Consider the following 18,820-nt stretch of genomic DNA (forward strand, 5'->3'; position numbering starts at 1 on the left):
CATAACCACAACCACAACCATGACCACAACCACAACCATAACCATGACCACAACCATAACCACAACCACAATCATAACCACAACCATGACCACAACCATAACCACAACCACAACCATAACCACAACCATGACCACAACCATAACCACAACCATGACCACAACCATAACCACAACCATGACCACAACCACACCCACACCCACAACCACAACCATAACCAACAACCACAACCATGACCACAACCACAACCATGACCACAACCATAACCACAACCATGACCATGACCACAACCATAACCACAACAACAGCAACAACCACAACCACGCTGCTCCCCACCAGGTGCTGCACTAACCCACACCAACCAGAACTACAGCAACAACCACAACAGCAACAACCACAACAACTACATCAACCACAACAACTACAACCACAGCCATTACAATAACTACAACCAAAACCACAAACGTAACAACCACCACAACTACAATACCACAACGACCACCACTACAACAACCAAAACCACCACAGCAACCATAACCACCACAACAAAAACTACAAAAACCACAACAACCACAACAACCACCACAACAACCACCACAACAACGATTGTTGCTGTGTTTATGCTACATGTATGTATAGTGAACTTCTTAGGCACCCTACGTAGCCAAACGTAGCTAATCGGAGGTGCCGGGGGAAGAACAACAAACTAAACAACAACAACACGCAGTTGTAATCACATCACTTTTCAATTTAGTATAGTGGTGTAGTGTATAGTGTAGTGTATAGTGTAGTGTTTAGTGTAGTGTAGTGTGTAGTGTAGTGTGTAGTGTAGTGTGTAGTGTAGTGTATAGTAGTGTAGTGTATAGTAGTGTAGTGTATAGTAGTGTAGTCTATAGTAGTGTAGTGTATAGTGTAGTGTATAGTAGTGTTGTGTATAGTGTAGTGTATAGTAGTGTAGTGTATAGTAGTGTAGTGTATAGTATAGTGTAGTATATAGTAGTGTATAGTGTAGTGTATAGCAGTGTAGTGTATAGAAGTGTAGTGTATAGTGTAGTGTATAGTAGTGTTGTGTATAGTGTAGTGTATAGTAGTGTAGTGTATAGTAGTGTAGTGTATAGTAGTGTAGTGTGTAGTGTAGTGTATAGTAGTGTAGTGTATAGTAGTGTAGTGTATAGTAGTGTAGTGTGTAGTGTAGTGTATAGTGTAGTGTATAGTAGTGTGTAGTGTAGTGTACAGTGTAACATATTGTAGTATAGTGTATCACAGTGTAGTGTACAGTGTAGCGCATTGTAGTATAGTGTATCACAGTGTAGTGTACAGTGTAGTGTATTGTAGTATAGTGTATCACAGTGTAGTGTACAGTGTAGCGTATTGTAGTATAGTGTATCACAGTGTAGTGTACAGTGTAGTGTATTGTAGTATAGTGTATCACAGTGTAGTGTATTGTAGTGTATCACAGTGCAGTGTACAGTGTAACGTATTGTAGTATAGTGTATCAGTGTAGTGTACAGTGTAGCGTATTGTAGTATAGTGTATCACAGTGTAGTGTATAGTGTAGCGTATTGTAGTATAGTGTATCACAGTGTAGTGTATTGTAGTATAGTGTATCACAGTGTAGTGTACAGTGTAGTGTATTGTAGTATAGTGTATCACAGTGTAGTGTATTGTAGTGTATCACAATGTAGTGTACAGTGTAGTGTATTGTAGTGTATCACAGTGTAGTGTACAGTGCAGTGTATTGTAGTATAGTGTATCACAGTGTAGTGTATTGTAGTGTAGTGTATCACAATGTAGTGTACAGTGTAGTGTATTGTAGTGTATCACAATGTAGTGTACAGTGTAGTGTATTGTAGTATAGTATATCACAGTGTAGTGTACAGTGTAACGTATTGTAGTATAGTGTATCACAGTGTAGTGTACAGTGTAATGTATTGTAGTGTAGTGTGTCACAGTGTAGTGTACAGTGTAATGTATTGTAGTATAGTGTATCACAGTGTAGTGTACAGTGTAGCATATTGTAGTATAGTGTATCACAGTGTAGTGTACAGTGTAGTGTTTTGTAGTATAGTGTATCACAGTGTAGTGTACAGTGTAGTGTATTGTAGTATAGTGTATCACAGTGTAGTGTACAGTGTAGCGTGTTGTAGTATAGTGTATCACAGTGTAGTGTACAGTGTAGCGTATTGTAGTATAGTGTATCACAGTGTAGTGTACAGTGTAGCGTATTGTAGTATAGTGTATCACAGTGTAGTGTACAGTGTAGCGTATTGTAGTGTAGTGTATCACAGTGTAGTGTACAGTGTAGCGTATTGTAGTATAGTGTATCACAGTGAAGTGTACAGTGTAGTGTATTGTAGTGTAGTGTATCACAGTATAGTGTACAGTGTAGCGTATTGTAGTATAGTGTATCACAGTGTAGTGTACAGTGTAGCGTATTGTAGTATAGTGTATCACAGTGTAGTGTAGAGTGTAGCGTATTGTAGTATAGTGTATCACAGTGTAGTGTACAGTGTAACATATTGTAGTATAGTGTATCACAGTGTAGTGTACAGTGTAACATATTGTAGTATAGTGTATCACAGTGTAGTGTACAGTGTAGTGTGTTGTAGTATAGTGTATCACAGTGTAGTGTATTGTAGTATAGTGTATCACAGTGTAGTGTACAGTGTAGTGTATTGTAGTGTAGTGTATCACAGTATAGTGTACAGTGTAACGTGTTGTAGTATAGTGTATCACAGTGTAGTGTACAGTGTAACATTTTGTAGTATAGTGTATCACAGTGTAGTGTACAGTGTAACATATTGTAGTATAGTGTATCACAGTGTAGTGTACAGTGTAGCGTATTGTAGTATAGTGTATCACAGTGTAGTGTACAGTGTAGTGTATTGTAGTATAGTGTATCACAGTGTAGTGTATTGTAGTGTATCACAGTGCAGTGTACAGTGTAACGTATTGTAGTATAGTGTATCAGTGTAGTGTACAGTGTAGCGTATTGTAGTATAGTGTATCACAGTGTAGTGTATAGTGTAGCGTATTGTAGTATAGTGTATCACAGTGTAGTGTATTGTAGTATAGTGTATCACAGTGTAGTGTACAGTGTAGTGTATTGTAGTATAGTGTATCACAGTGTAGTGTATTGTAGTGTATCACAATGTAGTGTACAGTGTAGTGTATTGTAGTGTATCACAGTGTAGTGTACAGTGCAGTGTATTGTAGTATAGTGTATCACAGTGTAGTGTATTGTAGTGTAGTGTATCACAATGTAGTGTACAGTGTAGTGTGTTGTAGTGTATCACAATGTAGTGTACAGTGTAGTGTATTGTAGTATAGTATATCACAGTGTAGTGTACAGTGTAACGTATTGTAGTATAGTGTATCACAGTGTAGTGTACAGTGTAATGTATTGTAGTATAGTGTATCACAGTGTAGTGTACAGTGTAGCATATTGTAGTATAGTGTATCACAGTGTAGTGTACAGTGTAGTGTTTTGTAGTATAGTGTATCACAGTGTAGTGTACAGTGTAGTGTATTGTAGTATAGTGTATCACAGTGTAGTGTACAGTGTAGCGTATTGTAGTATAGTGTATCACAGTGTAGTGTACAGTGTAGCGTATTGTAGTATAGTGTATCACAGTGTAGTGTACAGTGTAGCGTGTTGTAGTATAGTGTATCACAGTGTAGTGTACAGTGTAGCGTATTGTAGTGTAGTGTATCACAGTGTAGTGTACAGTGTAGCGTATTGTAGTATAGTGTATCACAGTGAAGTGTACAGTGTAGTGTATTGTAGTGTAGTGTATCACAGTATAGTGTACAGTGTAGCGTATTGTAGTATAGTGTATCACAGTGTAGTGTACAGTGTAGCGTATTGTAGTATAGTGTATCACAGTGTAGTGTAGAGTGTAGCGTATTGTAGTATAGTGTATCACAGTGTAGTGTACAGTGTAACATATTGTAGTATAGTGTATCACAGTGTAGTGTACAGTGTAACATATTGTAGTATAGTGTATCACAGTGTAGTGTACAGTGTAGTGTGTTGTAGTATAGTGTATCACAGTGTAGTGTATTGTAGTATAGTGTATCACAGTGTAGTGTACAGTGTAGTGTATTGTAGTGTAGTGTATCACAGTATAGTGTACAGTGTAACGTATTGTAGTATAGTGTATCACAGTGTAGTGTACAGTGTAACATATTGTAGTATAGTGTATCACAGTGTAGTGTACAGTGTAACATATTGTAGTATAGTGTATCACAGTGTAGTGTACAGTGTAGCGTGTTGTAGTATAGTGTATCACAGTGTAGTGTACAGTGTAACGTGTTGTAGTATAGTGTATCACAGTGTAGTGTACAGTGTAACGTATTGTAGTATTGTGTATCACAGTGTAGTGTACAGTGTAACATATTGTAGTATAGTGTATCACAGTGTAGTGTACAGTGTAATGTATTGTAGTGTAGTGTATCACAGTGTAGTGTACAGTGTAATGTATTGTAGTATAGTGTATCACAGTGTAGTGTACAGTGTAGCGTGTTGTAGTATAGTGTATCACAGTGTAGTGTACAGTGTAACGTGTTGTAGTATAGTGTATCACAGTGTAGTGTACAGTGTAACGTATTGTAGTATAGTGTATCACAGTGTAGTGTACAGTGTAGTGTATTGTAGTATAGTATATCACAGTGTAGTGTACAGTGTAGTGTTTTGTAGTATAGTGTATCACAGTGTAGTGTACAGTGTAGTGTATTGTAGTATAGTGTATCACAGTGTAGTGTACAGTGTAGCGTATTGTAGTATAGTGTATCACAGTGTAGTGTACAGTGTAGCGTGTTGTAGTATAGTGTATCACAGTGTAGTGTACAGTGTAGTGTGTTGTAGTATAGTGTATCACAGTGAAGTGTACAGTGTAGTGTATTGTAGTGTAGTGTATCACAGTATAGTGTACAGTGTAGTGAATTGTAGTGTATCACAGTGTAGTGTACAGTGTAACGTTTTGTAGTAGAGTGTATCACAGTGTAGTGTACAGTGTAGCGTATTGTAGTATAGTGTATCACAGTGTAGTGTACAGTGTAACGTATTGTAGTAGAGTGTATCACAGTGTAGTGTACAGTGTAGTGTTTTGTAGTATAGTGTATCACAGTGTAGTGTACAGTGTAGCGTATTGTAGTATAGTGTATCACAGTGTAGTGTACAGTGTAACGTATTGTAGTATAGTGTATCACAGTGTAGTGTACAGTGTAGTGTACAGTGTAGTGTATCACAGTGTAGTGTACAGTGTAGCGTATTGTAGTATAGTGTATCACAGTGTAGTGTACAGTGTAGCGTATTGTAGTATAGTGTATCACAGTGTAGTGTACAGTGTAGCGTATTGTAGTATAGTGTATCACAGTGTAGTGTACAGTGTAGCGTATTGTAGTATAGTGTATCACAGTGTAGTGTACAGTGTAGCGTGTTGTAGCATAGTGTATCACAGTGTAGTGTACAGTGTAGCGTATTGTAGTATAGTGTATCACAGTGTAGTGTACAGTGTAGCGTATTGTAGTATAGTGTATCACAGTGTAGTGTACAGTGTAGCGTATTGTAGTATAGTGTATCACAGTGTAGTGTACAGTGTAACGTATTGTAGTATAGTGTATCACAGTGTAGTGTACAGTGTAGCGTATTGTAGTATAGTGTATCACAGTGTAGTGTATAGTGTAGCGTATTGTAGTATAGTGTATCACAGTGTAGTGTACAGTGTAGCGTATTGTAGTATAGTGTATCACAGTGTAGTTTACAGTGTAACGTATTGTAGTATAGTGTATCACAGTGTAGTGTACAGTGTAGCGTATTGTAGTATAGTGTATCACAGTGTAGTGTACAGTGTAACGTATTGTAGCATAGTGTATCACAGTGTAGTGTACAGTGTAGCGTATTGTAGTATAGTGTATCACAGTGTAGTGTACAGTGTAGCGTATTGTAGTATAGTGTATCACAGTGTAGTGTACAGTGTAGCGTATTGTAGTATAGTGTATCACAGTGTAGTGTACAGTGTAACGTATTGTAGTATAGTGTATCACAGTGTAGTGTACAGTGTAGCGTATTGTAGTATAGTGTATCACAGTGTAGTGTATAGTGTAGCGTATTGTAGTATAGTGTATCACAGTGTAGTGTACAGTGTAGCGTATTGTAGTATAGTGTATCACAGTGTAGTTTACAGTGTAACGTATTGTAGTATAGTGTATCACAGTGTAGTGTACAGTGTAGCGTATTGTAGTATAGTGTATCACAGTGTAGTGTACAGTGTAACGTATTGTAGTATAGTGTATCACAGTGTAGTGTACAGTGTAGCGTATTGTAGTATAGTGTATCACAGTGTAGTGTACAGTGTAGCGTATTGTAGTATAGTATATCACAGTGTAGTGTACAGTGTAGCGTGTTGTAGTATAGTGTATCACAGTGTAGTGTACAGTGTAGCGTGTTGTAGTATAGTGTATCACAGTGTAGTGTACAGTGTAGTGTATCACAGTGTAGTGTACAGTGTAGTGTGTTGTAGTATAGTGTATCACAGTGTAGTGTACAGTGTAGCGTATTGTAGTATAGTGTATCAAAGTGAAGTGTACAGTGTAGTGTTTTGTAGTATAGTGTATCACAGTGTAGTGTACAGTGTAGTGTATTGTAGTATAGTGTATCACAGTGTAGTGTACAGTGTAACGTATTGTAGTGTAGTGTATCACAGTGTAGTGTACAGTGTAGCGTATTGTAGTATAGTGTATCACAGTGTAGTGTACAGTGTAGCGTATTGTAGTATAGTGTATCACAGTGTAGTGTACAGTGTAGCATATTGTAGTATAGTGTATCACAGTGTACTGTACAGTGTAGTGTATTGTAGTATAGTGTATCACAGTGTAGTGTACAGTGTAGTGTATCACAGTGTAGTGTACAGTGTAGTGTATTGTAGTATAGTGTGTCACAGTGTAGTGTACAGTGTAGTGTATTGTAGTATAGTGTATCACAGTGTAGTGTACAGTGTAGCGTATTGTAGTATAGTGTATCACAGTGTAGTGTACAGTGTAGCGTGTTGTAGTATAGTGTATCACAGTGTAGTGTACAGTGTAGTGTATCACAGTGTAGTGTACAGTGTAGCGTATTGTAGTATAGTGTATCACAGTGTAGTGTACAGTGTAGCGTATTGTTGTAATAGTGTATCACAGTGTAGTGTACAGTGTAGCGTATTGTTGTAATAGTGTATCACAGTGTAGTGCATAGTCACACCCCCAAGTAGCCAACCGCGCTAATCGTCAAGGCCAACAAAATATGGCGGTGGCTGCTTCGGTGCTTGTCGGTCGGCCCCGCCGGCGGCGACGCCCGGCTGCGGTTTTTGCCGCAGGTCTCCTACCTGGTAGCGGGCGTCGTCGGGGTGGACTGCGAGGGCGACGTCTCCCGGCATCGTCTCCACGCGCGTCGTGCCGACGAGCAGCTCGTCCGGCCCCGGCACAGCGGCTACTCACCGCCCACACCCCCCCCACGCGGACAAAAGTGGCGCTTCCGTTGCGGCTCGCGCAACAAGCGCCGGCTGCCCCAGTGGTGCGGCGGCGGTGGTGGTGGCGGCGGCGGTGGTGGTGGTGGTGGAGTGGGTCGGTGGGTGGGTTGGTGAGTGAGTCGGTGGGTCAGTGGGTGAGTGGGTTGGTGGGTGAGTGGGTTGGTGGGTGAGTGGGTTGGTGAATGGGTGGGTTGGCGGGTGGGTGAGTGGGTGGGTGGGTGGGTGAGTGGGTGGGTGGGTTGGTGGGTGAGTGGGTTGGTGAATGGGTGGGTTGGCGGGTGGGTGAGTGGGTGGATTGCTGGGTGAGTGAGTGGGTGGGTTGGTGGGTGAGTGGGTGGGTGAATGGGTGGGTTGGTGGGTGGGCGAGTGGGGGAAGGGGTGGGTTGGTGGGTGAGTAGATGGGTGAATGGGTGGGTGGGTGGGCGAGTGGGTGGGTTGGTGGGTGGGTGAGTGAGTGAATGGGTGGGTGGGTGAATGGGTGGGTTGGTGGGTGGGTGAATGGGTGGGTGGGTTGGTGGGTGGGCGAGTGGGTGAATGGGTGGGTTGGTGGGTGAATGAGTAGGTGGGTGAATGAGTAGGTGGGTGAATGGGTGGGTGGGTGGGCGAGTCGGTGGGTTGGTGGGCAAGTGGGTGGGTGAATGGGTGGGTGAGTGGGTGGGTGAATGGGTGGGTGGGCGAGTGGGTGGGTTGGTGGGTGGGTGAGTGAATGGGTGGGTTGGTGGGTGAGTGGGTGGGTGAATGGGTGGGTTGGTGGGTGAGTGAATGGGTGGGTTGGTGGGTGGGCGAGTGGGTGAATGGGTGGGTTGGTGGGTGAATGGGTGGGTGAATGGGTGAGTGGGCGAGTGGGTGGGTTGGTGAGTGGGTGAATAGGTGGGTTGGTGGGTGGGTTGGTGGGTGGGTGGGTGGGTGGGTGAGTTGGTGGATGGGTGGGTGGGTTGGTTGGTGGGTGGGTTGGTGGGTGAGTTGGTGGGCGAGTGGGTGGGTTGGTGGGTGAGTGGGTGAATGGGTGGGTTGGTGGGTAGGTGGGTGAGTTGGTGGGTGGGTGGGTAGGTGGGTGAGTAGGTGGATGGGTGGGTTGGTTGGTGGGTGGGTTGGTGGGTGAGTAGGTGGGTGAATTGGTGGGTTGGTGGATGAGTGGGTGGGTGAATGGGTGGGTTGGTGGTTGGGCGAGTGGGTGAATGGGTGGGTTGGTGGGTGGGTGGGTTGGTGGGTTGGTGGGTGGGTTGGTGGGTAGGTGGGTTGGTGGGTAGGTGGGTGGGTTGGTGGGTGGGTTGGTGGGTAGGTGGGTTGGTGGGTAGGTGGGTGGGTTGGTGGGTGAGCAGGTGGGTGAATGGGTGGGTTGGTGGGTGGGTAGGTGGGTTGGTTGGTGGGTTGGTGGGTGGGTTGGTTGGTGGGTGAATGGGTGGGTTGGTTGGTGGGTGGGTTGGTGGGTGGGTTGGTTGGCCGGTGAATGGGTGGGTTGGTGGGTGAGTGGGTGGGTTGGTGGGTTGGTGGGTAGGTGGGTAGGTGGGTGGGTGAGTGGGTAGGTGGGTGGGTTGGTTGGTGGGTTTGTGGGTAGGTGGGTTGGTGGGTAGGTGGGTGGGATGGTTGGTGGGTGGGTTGGTGGGTGGGTGGGTAGGTGGGATGGTTGGTGGGTGGGTTGGTGGGTGGGTAGGTGGGTTGGTGGGTGGGTAGGTGGGTGGGTGGGTTGGTGGGTGGGTTGGTGGGTGGGTGGGTAGGTTGGTGGGTTGGTGGGTTGGTGGGTGGGTGGGTTGGTGGGTAGGTGGGTTGGTTGGTGGGTGGGTTGGTGGGTAGGTGGTGGGTTGGTGGGTAGGTGGGTGGGTGGGTAGGCGGATGGGTTGGTGGGTGAGTGGGTGGGTTGGTAGGTAGGTGGGTTGGTGGGTGGGTGAGTGGGTAGGTGGGTGGGTGGGTTGGTTGGTGGGTGGGTAGGTGGGTGGGTGGGTTTGTGGGTAGGTGGGTTGGTGGGTTGGTGGGTGGGTTGGTGGGTGGGTTGGTGGGTGGGTTGGTGGGTGGGTGGGTTGGTGGGTGGGTTGGTGGTTGGGTGGGTTGGTTGGTGGGTGAATGGGTGGGTAGGTTGGTGGGTAGGTGGGTTGGTGGGTGGGTTGGTGGGTAAATGGGTAGGTTGGTGGGTAGGTGGGTGGGTTGGTGGGTGGTTGGTGGGTGGGTTGGTGGGTGGGTTGGTGGGCGTGTGGGTAGGTGGGTGGGTGGGTGGGTGGGTTGGTGGGTGGGTTGGTGGGTGGGTTGGTGGGTGGGTGGGTTGGTGGGTGGGTTGGTGGGTGGGTTGGTGGGTGGGTGGGTTGGTGGGTGGGTTGGTGGGTGCGTCTCACCGTGCTGTCTCACCAAGCGGTAGGCTACAATCTGCATGACACCAAACTCCACTTCCTGCTCATAGCCGGGGACACGCCGGAGGGTGGGGCCAGACAGTCGCACCGTGTCCACCTGGAGCAGAACAACAACAACACAACAACAATAACAACAACAACAACATCACAACAACAATAACAACAACAACATCACAACAACAACATCACAACAACATCACAACAACAACAACATCACAACAACAACAACAACATCACAACAACATCACAACATCACAACAACAACAACATCACAACAACATCACAACAACATCACAACAACAACATCACAACAACATCACAACAACAACATCACAACAACATCACAACAACATCACAACAAAATCACAACAACAACAACATCACAACAACATCACAACAACATCACAACAACAACAATATCACAACAACAACAATATCACAACAACATCACAACAACATCACAACAACATCACAACACAACATCGCAACACAACAACATCACAACAACATCACAACAACATCACATCAACAATATCACAACAACATCACAACAACATCACAACACAACATCACAACAACAACATCACAACAACAACATCACAACAACAACATCGCAACACAACAACATCACAACAACAAAACAACATAACAACATCACAACATCACAACAACAACAAAACCAACAACACAACATCACAACAACATCACAACAACAACATCACAACAATAACATCACAACAACAACATCACAACACAACAACATCACAACAACATCACAACACAACAACATCACATCAACAATATCACAACAATATCACAACACAGCATCACAACACAACAACATCACAACACAACATCACAACAACAAAACCAACAACACAACTACATCACAACACAACATCACAACATCACAACAACATCACAACAACAAAACCAACAACATAACAACACAACAACAACACAACAAAACAACATCACAACATCACAACACAACAACATCACAACAACACAACAACACAACAACATCACAACATCACAACACAACAACATCACAACAACAATATCACAACAACAAAACAACAGCTCGTCACGCCCAACGTGCATCTGTGACTAAAAGAGCTTTATAGATCTTCAGATTCCTCCTGCTGCAGTGTAAATACTGAGACTGTGTCATCACCACACCCCTCCTACCCCTCCTCCTCCCCCTCCTCCCTCTACCCCCCCTACCCCCCCTCCCCCTCCTCCTCCTCCCCCCCCCTCCTCCCCCTCCTCCTCCTCCCCCTACCCCCTCCTCCCCCCCCTCCTCCCCCTCCTCCTCCCCCTCTTAGCGGGGGTGGGTGGGGGGGGTGTGAGGGAGGGTAGGGGGGTGAGTGTGCGGTGAGTGTTTGGTAAGTGAGTGGTGAGCGAGCGGTGAGTGGTGAGTTAGTGGTGAGTGAGTGGTGAGTGTGCGGTGAGTGTTTGGTAAGTGAGTGGTGAGCGAGCGGTGAGTGAGTGAGTGAGTGGTGAGTGAGTGGTGAGTGATGAGTGAGTGGTGAGTGAGTGGTGAGTGGTGAGTGAGTGGTGAGTGGTGAGCGAGTGGTGAGCGAGTGGTGAGTGAGTGGTAAGCGAGTGGTGAGCGAGCGGTGAGCGAGTGAGTGGTGAGTGAGTGAGTGAGTGGTGAGTGAGTGAGTGAGTGTGCGGTGAGTGTTTGGTAAGTGAGTGGTGAGCGAGCGGTGAGTGAGTGAGTGGTGAGTGAGTGGTGAGTGATGAGTGAGTGGTGAGTGAGTGGTGAGTGAGTGGTGAGTGGTGAGCGAGTGGTGAGCGAGTGGTGAGTGAGTGGTAAGCGAGTGGTGAGCGAGCGGTGAGCGAGTGAGTGGTGAGTGAGTGAGTGGTGAGTGAGTGAGTGGTGAGTGAGTGAGTGGTGAGTGATGAGTGAGTGGTGAGTGAGTGGTAAGAGAGTGGTGAGTGAGCAGTGAGTGGTGAGTGAGTGGTGAGTGAGTGGTGAGTGGTGAGTGGTGAGTGAGTGGTGAGTGAGTGGTGAGTGATGAGTGAGTGGTGAGTGAGTGGTGAGTGAGTGGTGAGTGGTGAGTGAGTGGTGAGTGAGTGGTGAGTGATGAGTGAGTGGTGAGTGAGTGGTAAGAGAGTGGTGAGTGAGCGGTGAGTGAGTGAGTGGTGAGCGGTGAGTGAGTGGTGAGAGAGTGGTGAGTGAGCGGTGAGTGGTGAGTGAGTGGTAAGCGTGTGGTGAGTGGTGAGTGAGTGGTGAGTGAGTGGTGAGCGAGTGGTGAGTGAGCGGTGAGTGATGAGCGTGTGGTGAGTGAGTGGTGAGTGAGTGGTGAGTGAGTGGTGAGTGAGCGGTGAGCGAGTGGTGAGTGAGTGAGCGGTGAGCGAGTGGTGAGTGAGCGGTGAGTGATGAGCGTGTGGTGAGTGAGTGGTGAGTGAGTGGTGAGTGAGTGGTGAGTGAGCGAGTGGTGAGTGAGTGGTGAGTGAGTGGTGAGTGGTGAGTGAGTGGTGAGCGAGTGGTGAGCGTCCTCCCGCACCTCCTCGTCCGAGATGGCCGAGCGGAGCTGACAACTCCAGTTGACGAGCCGCTCCCCTCGCTGGAGCAGCCCGGCCTCGTGCAGACGCACAAACGCCTCCCTCACCGCTCGCGAGAACCCCTGGGGGCACGGGGGGGGGGGGGCACGGGGGGGGGGGGCACGGGGGGGCATGGGGGGGGGGCACGGGGGGGGGCACGGGGAGAGAAATGGGGGACACACAGGGAGACACGGGGACACTCAACACATTGGTGAGCGGGTGGGAGGGTGAGTGAGTGAGTGAGCGTGTGGGTGAGCGTGCGGGCGGGTGGATGAGCGGGTGGGTGAGCGTGTGGGTGAGCAGGTGGGTGAGCGTGCGGGCAGGTGGGTGAGCGGGTGGGTGAGCGGGTGGGCGAGCATGTGGGTGAGCGTGCGGGCGGTTGGGTGAGTGTGTGGGTGAGTGTGTCGGTGAGTGTGTGAGCGAGCGTGTGGGTGAGCGTGTGGGCGGGTGGGTGAGTGTGCGAGTGAGCGTGTGGGTGAGCGTGCGGGCGGGTGGGGTGAGCGGGTGGGTGAGCGTGTGGGTGAGCGTGTGCGTGAGCGTGTGGGTGAGCGTGTGGGTGAGCGGGTGGGTGAGCGGGTGGGTGAGCGTGTGGGTGAGCGTGCGTGCAAGCGTGTGCGTGAGCGTGTGGGTGAGCGTGTGTGCGAGCGTGTGTGCGAGCGTGTGCGTGAGCGTGTGTGCGAGCGTGTGCGTGAGCGTGTGGGTGAGCGTGTGCGTGAGCGTGTGGGTGAGCGTGTGCGTGCGAGCGTGTGGGTGAGCGTGTGCGTGCGAGCGTGTGGGTGAGCGTGTGGGTGAGCGGGTGGGTGAGCGTGCGAGCGAGCGTGTGTGGCTAAGCGTGGGAGCGTGCCCCTCACCTCGTCCATGGTGAACCTGTCCCTGCTCCAGTCCAGCGAGGCTCCGAGACTCCGCAGCTGGGAGTAAATCTGCACCCCCTTCCTGCACACAGAGAGTGGCCGCTGTGGTTGCGTAGCTGACGTCAACACCGGGAAGACAAAGGCGGCCCGGGGCCTGGCTTTGCCGGCCACCCCACCCCCTGCTCCGCGCTACTAACAGCACTTTGCCCCGACCGCCGCCTGCCAAGAGGCTACCCGGGGGAGCTTTGTCTGCTGTGCGACTCACGTGTCCGCCCAGTGACGGGTCTCCCTGAGGAACTCGTCACGGCCCAGCTGGTGACGATTCAGACCCCGCTCCTTCGCCAGGTGACGTTCAACCACCACCTGAGCACGCACAAAGACAAAGGTCCCCCGTCGTAGCCTGTGATGGACTGCAGGGGGCAAGTGCTGTTAGCGAGCAGCAGCACCTGTGAAGGCCGGAACGGTACACGAGGGGGTGGGTGGCCAGCACCACCACGCACGCCCGGCCGCCTTTGTCTCCCCCGGTGGCGATGTTTACTACACACCGCACCAGGTAACTCATTTGAGGCTGAGTCGACCTAGGGGAGGCCCGGGACCGGTTCAGATAATCGTCACTGGTGTTGGCCGTGAGCGGGAATCGAACCCGGGTCGCCAGGTTCATAGCGCAGCGTAGCGCTAACCGCTACACTACCGCTCCCCCACGTACACACACGCACGTACACACACACACGTACACACACACGTACACACACACACGTACACGCACGTACACGCACGTACACATGTACACACACGTACACACACACACGTACGTACACACACACACACACACGTACACATACACACATACGTGCACACACGTATACACACGTACACATACACACGTACACACAACAAGATCCCCCATATAGCCTTAACAGACTGTAGGGGCAAGTGCATGAAGGCCGGAACGGTACACGAGGGGGTGGGTGGCCAGCACCACGCCCGACCGCCTTTGTCTCCCCAGTGGAAATGTTTACTACACACCGCACCAGGTACTCATTTGAGGCTGAGTCGACCTAGGGGAGGCCCGGAACCGGTTCAGATAATCGTCACTGGTGTTGGCCGTGAGCGGGAATCGAACCCGGGTCGCCAGGTTCATAGCGCAGCGTAGCGCTAACCGCTACACTACCGCTCCCCACACACACGTACACACACGTACACACACACGTACACACACACACGTTCACACACACGTACACACACACACGCACACACACACACGTACACACACATACGTACACACCCAAGTACACACCCAAGTACACACACAAGTACACGCACACGTATACACACACGCACACGTACACACACACGCACACTTACACACAAGTACACACAAACACACACAAGTACACACAAACACACACAAGTACACACACACACAAGTACACACACACACAAGTACACACACACGTGTACACACACACGTGTACACACACATGTACACACACACGTGTACACACACACAAGTACACACGTGTACACACAGGTACACACACAGGTACACACACACACGTACACAGGTACACACGTACACGTACACAGGTACACAAGTATACACAGTGTACACACACAGGTACACACGTGTACACACGTGTACACACACAAGTACACACACAGGTACACACGTGTACACACAGGTACACAGGTACACACGTGTACACACACACACAGGTACACACGTGTACACACGTGTACACACACACAGGTACACACGTGTACACACACAGGTACACACGTGTACACACACAGGTACACACGTGTACACACACAGGTACACACGTGTACACACAAGTACACACGTGTACACACAAGTACACACGTGTACACACACGTGTACACACACAAGTGCACACGTGTACACACACTTGTACACACACAAGTGCACACGTGTACACACACAGGTACACACGTGTACACAAGTACACACGTGTACACACACAAGTACACACGTGTACACACAAGTACACACGTGTACAACAACAACCGCCATTCGCCACTAAGTGGCGGTGACGTCACCACGACGCTTGTGCCAGGCCATGTGCACCCTGAGGCCACGTGAAGTGTCGAACGCCCGCTGGCAGGAGGTCACGGGGCAGACCCAGCAGGTGCCACGGGTCGACTGACTGAGATGACTGAGATGACTGGCTGATGCACCACCTGTGCCCCCTACTGTGCCAACCTGCTGTGCTTTAGCCACCCGGCGCTCCGCTCGTTGTTCTGAGCGTCGCTCCTCTGCCCTCCGTTGTTGTTGGAGGGCGACTGCCTCCAACTGCCCAGTAGCATCCTTCACGAGCCTCCTCCACAGAGGCCGATCTTGACACCGCTGGTACCAGTCATCGGCAAGTCCACTCAGCTCCACGTCCTCCTGTACCACATCACTCCATCTCTTCTCTAGCCCGTGCCGCGCCCGCTTAGCCCCCTCAATCCGGCCAAACAAAAGCTGTTTCGGCATGCGGTGGCTGGGCATGCGGGCTACATGACCCAGCCATCGCAGCCTTGCCTGCCGGAGGAGCTCACCGATGGGACCCTGCCCAGATCTTTCAAGGATTTGTGAGCTCCTCACACAATCCAGTCTGGTTAAACCCAGGATGGATCGTAGGCAGGTCAGCCTACACACACAGGTACACACATAGGTACACACACAGGTACACACAGGTACGTACATACGTGTACACACACACAGGTACATACGTGTACACACACAAGTACACACGTGTACACACAAGTACACACGTGTACACACACACAGGTACACACACACGTGTACACACACGTGTACACACACACGTGTACACACACACATGTACACATACAAGTACACACGTGTACACACACGTGTACACACACAAGTACACACACGTGTACACACAAGTACACACACGTGTACACACAAGTACACACGTGTACACACAAGTACACACGTGTACACACACATGTACACACACAAGTACACACACACGTGTACACACACACACGTATACACACACGTACACACACACACGTGTACACACACATGTACACACACACGTGTACACACACACAAGTACACACGTGTACACACAGGTACACACACAGGTACACACACACACGTACACAGGTACACACGTACACGTACACAGGTACACAAGTATACACAGGTACACACACGTGTACACACACAGGTACACACGTGTACACACGTGTACACACACAAGTACACACACAGGTACACACGTGTACACACAGGTACACAGGTACACACGTGTACACACACACACAGGTACACACGTGTACACACGTGTACACACACAAGTACACACACACAGGTACACACGTGTACACACAGGTACACACACAGGTACACACGTGTACACACAGGTACACACACACAGGTACACACACACACAGGTACACACACACACACACAGGTACACACAGGTATGTACACACGTGTACACACACACACAAGTACACACAGGTACACACGTGTACACACATACAGGTACACACGTGTACACACACACAGGTACACACGTGTACACACACACAGGTACACATGTGTACACACACAAGTGAACACGTGTACACACACAAGTGCACACGTGTACACACACAGGTACACACGTGTACACACAAGTACACACGTGTACACACAAGTACACACGTGTACACACACGTGTACACACACAAGTGCACACGTGTACACACACTTGTACACACACAAGTGCACACGTGTACACACACAGGTACACACGTGTACACAAGTACACACGTGTACACACACAAGTACACACGTGTACACACAAGTACACACGTGTACACACACAGGTACACACACAGGTACACACACAGGTACACACAGGTACGTACATACGTGTACACACACACAGGTACATACGTGTACACACACAAGTACACACGTGTACACACACGTGTACACACACACGTGTACACACACACATGTACACACACAAGTACACACGTGTACACACAAGTACACACACGTGTACACACAAGTACACACGTGTACACACACTTGTACACACACAAGTGCACACGTGTACACACACAGGTACACACGTGTACACAAGTACACACGTGTACACACACAAGTACACACGTGTACACACAAGTACACACGTGTACAACAACAACCGCCATTCGCCACTAAGTGGCGGTGACGTCACCACGACGCTTGTGCCAGGCCATGTGCACCCTGAGGCCACGTGAAGTGTCGAACGCCCGCTGGCAGGAGGTCACGGGGCAGACCCAGCAGGTGCCACGGGTCGACTGACTGAGATGACTGAGATGACTGGCTGATGCACCACCTGTGCCCCCTACTGTGCCAACCTGCTGTGCTTTAGCCACCCGGCGCTCCGCTCGTTGTTCTGAGCGTCGCTCCTCTGCCCTCCGTTGTTGTTGGAGGGCGACTGCCTCCAACTGCCCAGTAGCATCCTTCACGAGCCTCCTCCACAGAGGCCGATCTTGACACCGCTGGTACCAGTCATCGGCAAGTCCACTCAGCTCCACGTCCTCCTGTACCACATCACTCCATCTCTTCTCTAGCCCGTGCCGCGCCCGCTTAGCCCCCTCAATCCGGCCAAACAAAAGCTGTTTCGGCATGCGGTGGCTGGGCATGCGGGCTACATGACCCAGCCATCGCAGCCTTGCCTGCCGGAGGAGCTCACCGATGGGACCCTGCCCAGATCTTTCAAGGATTTGTGAGCTCCTCACACAATCCAGTCTGGTTAAACCCAGGATGGATCGTAGGCAGGTCAGCCTACACACACAGGTACACACATAGGTACACACACAGGTACACACAGGTACGTACATACGTGTACACACACACAGGTACATACGTGTACACACACAAGTACACACGTGTACACACAAGTACACACGTGTACACACACACAGGTACACACACACAAGTACACACGTGTACACACACGTGTACACACACACGTGTACACACACACATGTACACATACAAGTACACACGTGTACACACACGTGTACACACACAAGTACACACACGTGTACACACAAGTACACACACGTGTACACACAAGTACACACGTGTACACACAAGTACACACGTGTACACACACAGGTACACACACGTGTACACACACACATGTACACACACATGTACACACACAAGTACACACACACGTGTACACACACACACGTATACACACACGTACACACACACACGTGTACACACACGTGTACACACACAAGTACACACACACACAAGTACACACACGTGTACACACACACATGTACACACACACGTGTACACACACGTGTACACACACGTGTACACACACAAGTACACACACGTGTACACACACACACGTGTACACACACGTGTGTGTACACGTGTGTGTACACACACACACACACGTGTACACACACACACGTGTACACACACACACGTGTACACACACGTGTACACACACGTGTACACACACACACGTGTACACACACACAGGTATGTATGTGTGTACACACACACACGTGTACACACACACA

The 18,820-nt window shown here is 49.0% G+C and overlaps 1 protein-coding gene across 1 annotated transcript in view; it reads right to left on the minus strand.

Annotated features, from left to right (window-relative positions):
* LOC116957427 (valine--tRNA ligase, mitochondrial-like) overlaps positions 1 to 18,820 on the minus strand; it is an 86,667-nt gene that overhangs the window by 50,098 nt on the left and 17,749 nt on the right. The window contains exons 9-10 of the mRNA XM_076056187.1: positions 9,837 to 9,948; positions 7,366 to 7,469 (exon numbers count right to left, since the gene is read on the minus strand). Coding sequence (XP_075912302.1) covers positions 7,366 to 7,469; positions 9,837 to 9,948 — 216 coding nt within the window. The remainder of the gene's footprint in view (positions 1 to 7,365; positions 7,470 to 9,836; positions 9,949 to 18,820) is intronic.

The sequence above is a fragment of the Petromyzon marinus genome, chromosome 74 (genome assembly GCF_048934315.1).
Source record: "Petromyzon marinus isolate PM22_M1 ecotype Great Lakes invasive population chromosome 74, UKy_Petmar_22M1.pri1.0, whole genome shotgun sequence".
Taxonomy (NCBI): domain Eukaryota; kingdom Metazoa; phylum Chordata; class Hyperoartia; order Petromyzontiformes; family Petromyzontidae; genus Petromyzon; species Petromyzon marinus.